The sequence below is a fragment of the Podarcis vaucheri genome, assembly GCF_965113315.1.
Source record: "Podarcis vaucheri genome assembly, chromosome: 7".
Lineage (NCBI taxonomy): Eukaryota > Metazoa > Chordata > Lepidosauria > Squamata > Lacertidae > Podarcis > Podarcis vaucheri.
In genome coordinates, this window is record NC_138765.1 from 34,594,456 (window position 1) to 34,606,959 (window position 12,504).

Consider the following 12,504-nt stretch of genomic DNA (forward strand, 5'->3'; position numbering starts at 1 on the left):
CAGTGATTTTACGCTAGAAGTGCAGCTCTCAGGCTACCAGGAAAGCCAACTGCCTGGCACAGTAGCCAGAACCGCACACCGTGCCTAATGAAGAGGCTGCTCGTTAAGAGCTGAAAGAGTAATTAGCAGTTCAATTTTCTTCCAAAGCTAAAAGTTAATCTCATCATTTGCATGGCGGATTCCCTCTCCCCCCACCCCCCGGTTTGTTTTTGCAAGAGAAATTACAGCAATAGCTTAAAGCTGCTTTCTCCTGCTGTTTCCGTGGCTGCAAAATTCTCCATCCAGAAGGCACCAGACCAATCTGACAGAAGTTCTCAAACTACCTAAAAAGAAACATCCTGAGTCTGGGTGTACCACAATTATCTTGGCCAAAAGTGAGAAAGGGGGCTGGGAAGTGGACTTGGTACAAGGCGCCTGTCCTTTGCTTGGGGAACTTAAAAAATTCCTTCCAGTAGCACCTTAAAGACCAACTAAGTTAGTTCTTGGTATGAGCTTTCGTGTGCATGCACACTTCTTCAGATACACACAGTTGGGGAACTTACTCTACCCTGCGACGGAAAGAGGGCTTGAACCTCCTTACCCGGAGTCTTGCCCTCAAAACAAATTATGCAGCTTGGATGTGTCTGGCCTCAGTCAGTGTGTTCTCAAGGGTCAACATGGAACCTAGATGCTACTTCCATGCTACTTCCATGTTTAGAGGCAGAAGGGAGCTGTTTCGCATGGAGCCAGCAAGTGTCCCCTGAGAGAGATCAGGAGGCAGACAAAGGCACCATCCAGAACATCAGTTTTTGAGCCACAGAGGGAGTTGCTCCTTCTGGTGCCACCATCAGAGACACCAACCATTTACTATCTGTGGAAGGATATAGTGTTTTGTTAATAAGGATTTTCAAGTTTTGTGCCCACCACCCTCCTGGTGAGGGTACAACTCAAAACTACAGTTAGCCACTCTGCCTTGGGCTAAGTAGGGCCTGAATGCCAGGACTCGGCAGATGGGAAGTCATGAAAACAAATGCCTCTCCCCTCATCCCTGACCAGCCTCAGCCAGCCCTGCCAGAGGTATGGCCCCTGGCCCCTTAAAAAGAACAATTTAAAGCAGCGTAAACTAATGTATGAAATTCAACATGCATGGCTGCTTTTTTTTTTTGCAAGGAAAGAACATTGGGCAGATGGTAGGAGGATGCAGAAGCCCAGATAATTGGTCATGGGAGAAAAATCAGGTACTGTCTGAAGTATCACCGCCTGCCCAGCTCTCCTCTGGCCTGTGAATAGTTATTTTCTGGAACCACAAGGGCTGGATACTCAATATAAAAAGAAGAGGAGAACCAGGCAGTCTGCCACATGGAATTCCGCATTTCTGCATTGAACTGGCAGACTCTCTCTTGCCAAAGGGCAGGTTTGAGGATTATATCACCCACTTCCAGGTGCTTTCTATCTAACATATTTGCATCCTAGCCACCCTCAAAGCAGCTCAGGGTGGTTTTGCACTAGGCCATCCCATTTTATCCCCACAGTATTTTGTATAGTTCTCATGCACGAAAGAAACACACAGAAGGGGAAGAGAGTGTTTAGGGTCCTTTATTGTACAGAGTTTTATCTGGGTGTAAATCTCTTTCTGACACATCTTTATCTATGATTTTGGCCTTTACAAAAATCACAAGCAACGTGTTGGCAACTGAGAAAATAACTGAGAAGTGCCAAGTGAGCAGTTGGCAAGGGACTTTGCACTTTAGCAATGCAAAAAGAAATCTGCCAGGACACATTAACCAGGGGAAAAGCCCCTACCCAGAAAAAAGAAGAAGTCTGGAATCTTGGCTGATGGTCTCCCCATCTAGTGGCAAAGAAGGGAGCTGCACTTGGCATGGATGTCATGGAATGCAGGAATTTTGGCTGCTGTCGACACAAAAACATGGAACCCAATTCTCTTCCCTAGGTGTTGTTTTCTGCTTTGGCAATTACAAGTTGCACATGCAAACTACAGAAGGGTAATTTAGGAGCAAGAAGCTCTATTCAGACTTCTTGGCAACCAACTCCTCTAACTTCTTGGTGGGATGGTTGAGTGGGGAAGAGGAAAGAACTCAGGCAGAGGGTAGTGGGGGCTGCTGCAGAGCTGCCTGGCACAGACAGTCTGACTTGGTGTTTGTGGCTCACCCTCTAGTGGCTATAAGAGGCAGCTGTTTCAATGCAATCAAACCAAACCCTTTCCAAGAATCCACCTAGCTTAAGCATCTGGAGTTACACTGGTGTGATGGAGAAGGGCAATTTCATTTTCCTTTGCAACACAATGTCCTCCAGACAAAGTGGTCCTTCCTTCTGTGGAAGGAAATGCCACCAGCCACCAGTGGGATCACCAACAAAATCAATACCCCTGGCTCTCACAACACGCGAGCAGTCGAGATCGTAAGGAAGTCTTCGTAGTTGAGTCGTACGTTGCCCGTCATCCCAGTATCCTTTTCCCGGAAGGCTTCGGTCAGGGACTGGAGCAAGGTGCAGATTTGGATGAAGCGGTCCAGCTGGATGCCAGGATTGGCAGCCTTCGGTGAGTAACGGGAGAGCAGCAGCTGGGAAAACTGGGGGCTCAGGCTGTAGCCCATTTGGGAGAGTGCTAGGAGAACAGGGGGCAGGGAGAGAGAATAAATGAGAATCCACGCTTCACACAGCCATGGATGGAAGTCACAAATGATTTGCAGCTGTTATTATAGTCTTATTATGAATGTTGACTTATGAGTGATCTTTGTAAGCTACTCTGGGAATCTTTCCCACTGAAGGGGAGGGTAAAATGCTATAACAGTAATGATAGTTGTTATTATTATCACCATCAACTGCCCAAGTGCTAAACTTTTTTCTTCTCACCCAAATACTAACATAACACTGAGACAAGATGGCCTTTCTTGAGTCACTCAGAGCTGAGCGTTCAAGCACCCAAGAACCACGCCAGTATTTCTACACGGCTACGTTTTTCAGCGGTCCCTGATGATGCATTTTTTTTCGCACTCCTCTTTTGGCACATCATCTAACTGCTGCTAACTCTGTGTCTGCTCAGCCTCTTCTTAGACCAGTTCTTTCTCCATTTCCAAGCCTAGCCCCAAGGCACTCCAGAGAACTGCACTAGGGACTTGCATTTAGGTTCTCATGAACCTACGGAGACTGCCAGAAAAAGCTGCATTACTCAGAGTCCATCAAGCTCAGTGTTGTCTGCAATGACTGATGCCAGCTCTCCAGGGCTTCAGATGAGGACTTGTTCAACCCTACTTGGAAGATGTCAGGGGCTGAACTGGGAACCTCTCACACGAGGCATGTGCAGCCTCCCACTGAGCTATGGCTCCACTCTCGAGGAACCACATAAGTCCAATGAGCCATTGCTCTGCTGTCAAAGCTTCCTGAAGAAATCAGCTCATCTGCTCTCCAGACACTAAGCAATAGGCATGTTTGCCTGATGCAAAAACTTCACATTTATCAGTTTACTAGGTTTTAGGCTCAGCCATTGCCAGCTGATGGGAGTTGTAGTCCAAAACATCTGGAAGGCACCAGGTTGCCAAAGGCTGCTTTAGCTTGTTCCAGTCATAATGCATTGATTCAATCTCATCACAGTTATTGGGGATCTAGATTGTGTCAGCAGTTCAACAGAAGGCTGGATGGTTCAGTCTAGCAGCAGAGGGACACAAGAGATTACCTGACTGAGGGAACTCTCACTAACCATGGTGGAAACCTCAGTCTGTTGTTCACAATTGTTTTGGAATGGCCTCTGAGCCCGAAAGCAACAATCTGAACAGACCTCTGCCTAAAAACAGCCACTCTCCAGCAGCGTTAGAGATCGTGAACAGCCTCTTGAGGCTTTAAGGACTGTTGCCTCGTTCTGTCTCACCTTGGTGAAGCTCATTACAATTAATGCTTCCTGACTGGTCGCGGTCGTACTGCTGGAAGAGATTCCGCCACTGCTGGATGAAACGCCACAGGGCCGAGAACCCATAGAGATCAATTCGCCCAGATTTGGTTTTATCAAACATGTCTGCAGAGGCAGTAAAAAAAAGAGTGGAGCACTGAGCAGTGGTCCCATATACTTGCTGACTCAAAACCAGAGACAGAATACCCACCTTGCAACACAGCCCCAAGAACTGAAGGTGACACAAGAGAGGCAGCTAATCCTACTTTTGCCTCTGCTCCACCAGGTTTGTGCAATGTTTCAAAACCCAGCAAAATCTGTCTGACCAGAGGAAAGTGTGAGACCAAACAATGCGAGTAAAGCAGAGTCTCTATCACATTGCTTTCAGCCCTCTGAGAACTATTGTCTGTCTCCAGTGTAACATGCAATTCTTCACAATACCTTCTGCATGCCACATGCCAGCAGCAAGGACAAGCATGGGGTTGTTCTTAGGGTTGTGCTGCCACTAGGACACTAATGCTTTCCACAAACAAGGTTGGAGGATCTTTTGAAGACTACAGAAGATATTAAACTCAATTACTGTTTCAGCAGGATGGTCTGGAAAAAAGCACACACGATCTAACATTTATTATGTGGACTACTCCCATTTTAATTACTGCAATGTAGTCTATGTTGAAGTACCCTTGAAGACAGTCCAGGAGCTGCAGCTGATGCAAAATGCAGCTGCCAGATTGTTGAGAGGGACAGCAAGATGGGACCATGAATCACTAGTCCTAAAAGCTTTGTACTGGCTGCCTGTGAGCCACCAGATGCAGTGCTGGTACTGGCATGCAAAGCCCTAAATAGCTCAGGGGCTAAGGACTTTAAAATACCTGCCTCCTCCAATGCTAACCAGTTTGAGCCTTAAGGCTAGCAAGGGAAACCTGGCAGGTGGCCCTGCTGGCAAGTGTGGCCTGGGGGTAATGGTGGCAGCCTGCAGCAGGGCCTCCTCTGTGGCAGCACCTTGGTTATGAAACTCCCTTTTTGGTGAAGAGCAGCTGTTCCCCACATTGCCAACATGCCGATGAAATCTATAGGCACTTTTGTTCACCCAGGGGGTTAGTATTTGACGGGTGATACATTTAGCAGATGGAATTGTGAAATTTTAAAAATATATCCCTTAATTGTTTTAGTCTTTGTTGGGTCTTAATTATGTCTTATTGCAAATGCTGTATGGTTGTCCTGAGCTCCTTTGGGAGCAACGGCAGGACAAAAATTGAAATAATAATAATGAGGGATAATGATGATGAGGGAGATGAAACGTGCATCTCACATTTCTGAGGAAGGCAAGCATGGGAGTCCATGAACTTCAAGCACAACTGAAGAACACCAAACAGCCTTGGCATTTCTACTGTTCATTTCAAGTGTTCAATGCACTCTGCATAATCAGGGTTTGTCAGCCTTCTGGGGCCTGTGAGCAGAGTTGCAAATCAGAGAAAATGTTGTGGGCAGTTTCCCTGCGCAATGAAGCACACACACCAAAACCTGTTCCATTGGTCACAACAGAATGCTTCTTTTGAGCCTAAATTCAGCAGGGGGGAGGAACAGGGAAGGGAAACCTGTGAGTGCCAGGTACATGCATGCCAGTGGGTACTAAAATGGCAACGCCTGGCACACATTATGTGGCAATCCTTACAACAACAACAAAATAATTCCAGTTTGCAATTTTGGTTCAGGGTGGTGCTGAGGATTTCTTAAGGTTACCCTGTACTTTCATTACCAAAATGATATTTGAGCTGGTTCACATTTGATCCACTCTGGCTTCCGATCATGTAGGCCGGCCTGCTAGCGATTAGCAATGCCTTTGCCAGCCTAGTGCATCCTGTCCCTTTTGATAGTTCCATATTCTTCTATTTTGAGAATTAAAACCTGAAGCAGGATCAGGAAAGTAGGCATCTGCTATGAAGTTTTGAGTCCCCCCAGATAACAAGAACAGTTTTTAAACTGACGTTTGCATTCTGGCATAAATTCACACATATGTTGAATCAGGGCACATCTATATTATCAACTTCAAAGGGAAACTGTCAGCAGAAAAGTCCCCAGCCCCTGATACAAGTATTTTTAAAGAAAATCTTGTATTGAGTCTTCCAGAATTGTCTATTTCCATGTGTCTTAGACACCATACCAAAGTACAGAGTATTGTGAGAGATTAACATTCCAGACCCCTCCCACTCCAAGCACATTTGATTTGAATCATCAACATCTGGACTCACTCATCATCATTGAGCAAGTTTCCTCATTGAAGGCGGACCAGTTGGAGTTGACAAGGGCTTGCCTGAGTTCTTTGACTGAGATGTAGCCGCTTTGGTCAGCATCCACACTCTGGAACCAAGAGAAGGCTTCTGGGTCCACACCTGGGGGGATGTTCCCTGCTGGGGAAAGGGCAGAACACGAATTAGGAGAACCGCATGGCCATTCATCAAGGCATGGCAAGCGCCCATTGCCACCGGCAGTAAGCTTTTAGCTCAGCAGATTTTTGGCAGCTAGAGCAACAGGGATTGGACAGGCCCTCTCTCATGCCCGCTGAGTCAGCCATTGTTTTCTAAAAGGTTTTTTTTTTAATAGCCAAGTTATTAATCCTGCGGAAGACGGCTCAACCCTCCCAGCAGGAGCTGGGATGCAAAGCCTTGTAAAAACAGAAGGGAAATAAATGGGATCTCTTTAGATAGTTTGTAAAGTTGAGTGCAAACATGCGGAAGGTGTGTTGTTTCAGCAGGATGTAAATGCTACCCAGTTCCAGGAGACAGATGCACAGCCATAAACTTTTATTTCCGCCACTCAGGGTGGCAGCTTCAGTGCCTTTTGGCTCCCACCTTGGAACCTTAAATAATGCAGTCTTTCTCAACTGCCTATCTAAATGGAGATGAATAATTCAATTAGCGACTGCTTCTCCAACGCTGCGGTGCAAAACTCGAGTCAAGGGCTCCAGCTGCACACCAAGAGGCCCTTTATATGATAGATGCCAAAGATAGACGCTTGGGTGCTTGAAACGCTTTGTAAGTAGAAGAAAGTGAATCTTGGGAGATTTGGGGAAGGGGAGGCAGAAATGTGACATCTGCAAAACACAAGCTTCACTCAGCCTTGCAAAATGGTATTTGTGGTGTGCTAATTAATAACCAAAATGTGTGTGTGTGAGAGAGAAGTTTACATTCTTTTCAAATTTACAAAAGTTTCCCCGGCTGGGTTTTGATCAGTGTTCGTATGAGAGAAAGCCCACCATTGCAATTAAAGACCACATGTACCTTTATTTATTTAATTTATATTCCATCATTTTCTCGGAGGAGTTCAAGCCAGCGTCCATGTTTCTGCCTCTCCTCATTTCACCTGCGAGGTAGATTAGGCTGAGAGGCAGTGACTGGCCTAAGGTGGCCCAATGAGCTTCATCACTGAGTGAGGATTTGAACCCTGGTTTCCCAGGCCCTAACCTGACACTCTAACCACTACATCATAGCAGCATGAACTAATGTATGTTCAGGTATGGTTTGCCATTTCTTGTCTCCTAGTGTTGATATTTAAAGTGACAAATTCCAAGTTTTTAGATCCCAAACTGAAACTTTGTATCAAGAATCTGAAGCCCAGATGCGATACGGCATGGACAGCACATGGGTGGAAGAAACTGCAGGTAATTTTGGAGATGTGCGTGACTGTCTGTCAACCCTATAATGAGGAGGGAAGAAAAGCACCACCCCACAGAAGGTTTGGCTTTGAGGTCTTGTCAAGAATACTTTTTCAAAGAAAGAATTTGGTATGAAATTTCATTAGCAAGAAAACAGGGCAATACATACCAGCAGCCCCAGAAAAGCGGGTGGAATCATTCAGAGAAGACATGGAGTACCATGTCATTTGAATTCAGAAAGCACGCCCCATATGGCAATCCATTAGACCTCCTCCCCATGATGATGATTACTGATTAAATTTTGATACCACCTTTCATCCAAAGATCACAGGGCAGTTTACAATATAAAAACACAAAAACACCTAAAATAGAAACAAACAAAAACAATACCCACCCAGATTTAAAGGCTATAGATTAAAAATATGGAACATTTAATGAATTTGTGTGTCATGAACACTACTAATCCACCTGAAAGCACATAGTCATCAGAACAGCCCTAAGCTCTTTTAGCACTCACCTCCAGGACCTACTGCCCCATAGGGGCCAGGCTGAGGAGCACCATATGGATTGGTAGAGGGTTGCCCATAAGGTCCTCCTGGTGCTGGGCCTCCTCCATACATTCCACCAGGAGGCCCAGAGGAAGGGTGGCCATAAGGTCCTCCGCTTGAGGGTGGCCCATAGGGACCACCAGGCGCTGGTCCACCATAGGAGCTGCCAGGAGGCACCCCACCTCCATACTGGCCTCCTCCGGGATAGTTGCCTTGCGGAGCACCTGGAGCTTGTCCTGCAGAACCAGGGTAACCCTACAGGAAAAGGAAAAGGCTATGAAAGTGGCAGGGGGAATGAGTTGATTTCTATACCCCATTAATATGCAACAATGAAGGAGAGGGGCCTATGCATTCCCAGTGCATAGTTAAGATAATATAATGCAGAGAGATTAACCCAATAGTCTTGGATTGAGTGCAGAGTGGCACTACCAATGCATGGAAGGAACTATGAGTATGTACAATCAGTATGGAGTGGTGGTCAGACAGTCAGAACAGGACGAGAGTCCTGGGTCCAACCACCCCACTCAGGCAAGAAGCATACTGTACGACCTTGATCCAATCAGTCTCTTTTTTAAAAAATAAATTTTTTATTGGATTTTCACAATTTATATAAACACACACAATACACAATACAAACATACAAACACAAAAACAAACATGTATAATTTCAAATCCTTTTTTTCTTAAAGCTTATTTCACCGACCTCCTCATACCTCCCCTTTCTGCATTCCAATTTCAAAATTTATTTCAGCAAATCCTCCCCCTTAATTTTATCTAATTGTTTCCTTTTCTTTTCCTCTACTCAATCTTTACAGCTGTAATCCACTTACTTTCTATAACCACAACATTTTAGCACTCATTAATTTTACAATATTTCTTAAGATAAATTTTAAATTTCTTCCAATCTTCTTCCGCCGTCTCTATCCCCTGGTCTCGGATTCTGCCACTCATCTCAGCCAAAGCCATATAGTCTATCACCTTCATCTGCCATTCTTCCAGAGTGGGTAAGTCTTGTGTCTTCCAATACTTTGCGATGAGTATTCTTGCTGCCGTTGTAGCGTACATGAAAAAGGTTCTATCTTTCTTTGGCACCAATTGGCCGACAATGCCCAAGAGAAAGGCTTCTGGTTTCTTAGGGATCTGGTTTCTTAGGGAACCTTGATCCAATCAGTCTCTGGGCTTATCCAGACTTCTGTTTGTGCTGCAATTTGTAGGCACAGGTCTGTGCTTTCTGAGCAGTTTGGTTTTTTTCCTTACCATTGCTTCCCCCAGGAAAACCTGTTTACTGCTGAACTGGAACAAACATCAAGCCACGTAGAACTCAATTGATGTTTGTTCCAATTCAGTGGTAAAAGAGTTTTCTTGGTGGGACAAAAACAACAGCAGCCCTGCTTGGATCCATGCCTGGAAAACATGGTCTTATGCCTACAAATCATGGCACAAATGGAAGTCTGGATAAGTCCTCTCTATCTACATCACAAGGTTCTTGTGAATGATAAAGTGTGTGTGAGAGAGAGGGGGGGGGATATATCACCGAGTGCTACATTAGAAATGTAGTAAATAAAACTTCAAAACTGGGTCTGATAAGATATTTTGGACTAATTAATCAGGGATATGGAATAAGACCCCGAGAAACCAGCAGAGTAGCAGGGATGGCTCCCAGGATTTAGAGTCCAAGGTCTTGGGGGGGGGAGGTTTTTGCAATGATGTTGCTGCACAGTTACTTATAGGCAAGGAATTTGCATGAAATATTGCAAAAATCAGATAGTGCCACATCTCCAGCACTGCTGTCAGTGGCATAGTAAGAAGAACTTGCATTTGGGGTGTCTCAGTACATGGAAAATCCCAAGGCCACAGCTGAACCCAATGGCCCAGGAAGCAATGATTCTCTGCTTAACCTGCTGAACAGGCAGAGTAGGAGACGACTTTGCAGCCCTGACACCACAGAGCCTCCTCTACACAGTGGAGGAGGGGTGAAGAGAAGCTTCCAAACGTGTTTGATCAAAGGACTCCAGCACATGTCTCTTAGTCACCAAAGATAACTAACACCACAAACAAGTGCATCAAGCATTAACACCTTTCATTTGGGGTAGGTTTGGCCCTCTATGTTGCTGAATTACAGCTCCCATCATCCCTGGCCACTGGCAATCTTTGCTCAGACTGCAACATGTGAAGGGTCAAAGGTTCTATATGGTGATGTAAGGAGAGAAAGGGCTAGTCTCTGCTCCACAGAGCTTACAATCTCAAGGTGGCCAGCAAAGCCAAAACAAAGAGAGAGGAAAGACAAAGGAAATGAGGGAGGACTCTTGCATTTGGCTGGGGACGAGCTTAATGTGTGTGCATGTCAAGGAAGGCCACTGCACATCAAGACTGACAGCACCTGGCTAGCATGGGCACCATATACATAGCTGGGTCAGACTGACTGGACATGACAGAGGAAAGGACACTGGGAGACTCCAGCAGTTTATTTTGGAGTATTTTTACCACACCTACTAAGCAAAGTACCCAGGGTGGCTTGCAACATAGTTTACAACACACACTAAAATACGACAATGGTCCCCCCACTTTTCATTGTTCCAAAAAGAATCACTCTGCAGCTGAATCTCATGGACTCTTGAAGCTGTGAATTGTTACGTCTGCCACAGGCCAGGGGTTCCTACCTGCTGTCTCTTACAGTCCCTGGCTCTGGTGGCCAAGACAGGTGTGATGCGGGGGGGGGGGGGCATGCTGCCCAGGAAAGAGGGGTTTGTGAAATGAAGCTTCTCTCGTTCCTATGCAACATGTAATGCTTGTCAGGACTTTGCTCTCCTAACACAACTATAGCAGCTATGCTCCCTAGGCACTCTCCCTCAGGAGTAATAAGCAATGACTCTGTTTACAGATCATAGAGTTGGAAGGGACCCTGAGGATCATCTAGTCCAACTCCTGCAATGCAGAAATATGCAGCTGTCCCATTACGGGGACCAAACCTGCAATCTTGGCATTATCAGCACCATGCTCTAACCAGCTAAGGTATCATCATACCACCATCAAGCTTTTCTCTGTCTCTTTTCAGTTTTGCAACAACCCTATAAAGCAGGCCAGTATTACCATCTCTATATTGCAAATGGGAGAAGCAGAGGCTGAATGAGAGTAGCTAATGTAGTGAGTACAGGGCTAGAGGTGAAAGTCAAACCAAGGACTTCCTGGTTCATAGCTTAATGTCTTGGGGTGCTTAAATAATTCCATATTAATCCCATAATAACTATTAAATAGGTCACTATTCTTGGCGGGGGGGGGGGGGGCTGAAAGAGAAGCAGCTTGCCCCATGCCAATCCCAGCCATATTACAACACTGAAGCAGCCACCTTTTCATTTCCCACCATACCCATGCAAGGGCAGCCACTGGCAGATTTCAGAGGCCAAGGTTGCCTGGTGGAACAGCTGAGATTCAGGCCAGGAGGTTACTATGGGCAGCCGAGCCTCTTTCTTAAATACACTTATTAGGGACCAAGCCCTACTGATCACAGTGGGACTTACCAGGCAGAGGGCCTTCTCGGTAGTGGCGCCTGCCCGGTGGAACGCCCTCCCATCAGATGTCAAGGAAATAAACAATTATCAGACTTTTAGAAGACATCTGAAGGCAGCCCTGTATCAGGATTTTTTAAAATAACTGATGTTTTGCAAATTTTTATATGCTGTATGACGCCCAGAGTGGTTGGGGAAACCCAGCCAGATAGGCAAGGTATAAATAATAAAATTATTACTTCTGAGTAAACACCCACAGGACAGTGCTGCCTGTCACTCTGCTACACCAGCTCTCTGATCACCCAAGTGATCAGGCCAGACGCTTCCGACCCTTCCCCAACATCTCCTCCAATGAATCCTTTGCACTCGAGCCTAACCATGATGTCACCTCACAGGCCCACGCCGGCAATGACGTCACTCTGGGAGAGATGCGCTTCCTGTCTGCGTACGTTTCCCCCCTCCAGACTCCTATCTCCATCGCCCCGGACTCCTGGGTCCTCTCCCACTGCCCGTTCCCTAGGCAACGTCCAACTCCCCCTTCCCCCGGAAACGCTCCGTCGCCTAGGCAGCAGATGGGGCCTTCATCCCCCTGGAGGCTCCCCTCGGCAGGGGGCAGGAGAAGGCGGTCGGCGCTCCTCCCTCGCTCGCTTACCTGCCCATACGGGTAGCTGGCCGCCATTGAGCTTTTCACAGCCGCTCGGGCCACCGCCCCCTCCTCTCTGCCGCTGGCACGCCCACTCCTTTCCGCTCTGGTACCGCCTACTGACGCAGCCAATTGGCGGACAGGCTTGCTGAGCCTCCCGCGGACTTGGGCCGAGCTGCCGTCAGTCACCCACCGTGGGCGGGGTCCTGTGACTGAGGAAGTCCATAAAAAGAAAAGCGGGCCTTCCTTTTTCCCTGGGAGGGGAGGGAGGT

General features: G+C 46.6%; 1 protein-coding gene across 4 annotated transcripts; it reads right to left on the bottom strand.

Moving 5' to 3' along the window:
* Nucleotides 1-1,559: 1,559 nt before the first annotated feature.
* On the bottom strand, nt 1,560-12,374 carry PEF1 (penta-EF-hand domain containing 1). 4 transcript variants are annotated; one of them, XM_082232787.1, is made up of 5 exons: nt 12,242-12,374; nt 8,053-8,338; nt 6,133-6,288; nt 3,863-4,006; nt 1,560-2,602 (listed from the first exon to the last, which is right to left on the bottom strand). In XM_082232787.1, the coding sequence occupies exons 1-5, from the start codon at nt 12,266-12,268 to the stop codon at nt 2,373-2,375; spliced, it is 843 nt and encodes a 280-aa protein (XP_082088913.1). In that variant the 5' UTR covers nt 12,269-12,374; the 3' UTR covers nt 1,560-2,372. The 4 variants fall into 4 exon arrangements, with proteins under 4 accessions (XP_082088913.1, XP_082088912.1, XP_082088911.1 ...); XM_082232786.1 differs by having other exon boundaries at nt 6,133-6,291; XM_082232785.1 differs by lacking the exon at nt 12,242-12,374 and adding an exon at nt 11,978-12,082.
* Nucleotides 12,375-12,504: the final 130 nt, after the last annotated feature.

Coding starts and splice junctions, on each gene's coding strand:
- PEF1 (XM_082232784.1), bottom strand. CDS start 12,067: ATGGAGATAGGAGTCTGGAGGGGGGAAACGTACGCAGACAGGAAGCGC. Junction 8,339..11,977: donor TGCCGGCGTGGGCCTGTGAG/GTGACATCATGG, acceptor CTTTTCCTGTAG/GGTTACCCTGGTTCTGCAGG. Junction 4,007..6,132: donor AACTTGCTCAATGATGATGA/GTGAGTCCAGAT, acceptor CTGCCTCTGCAG/ACATGTTTGATAAAACCAAA.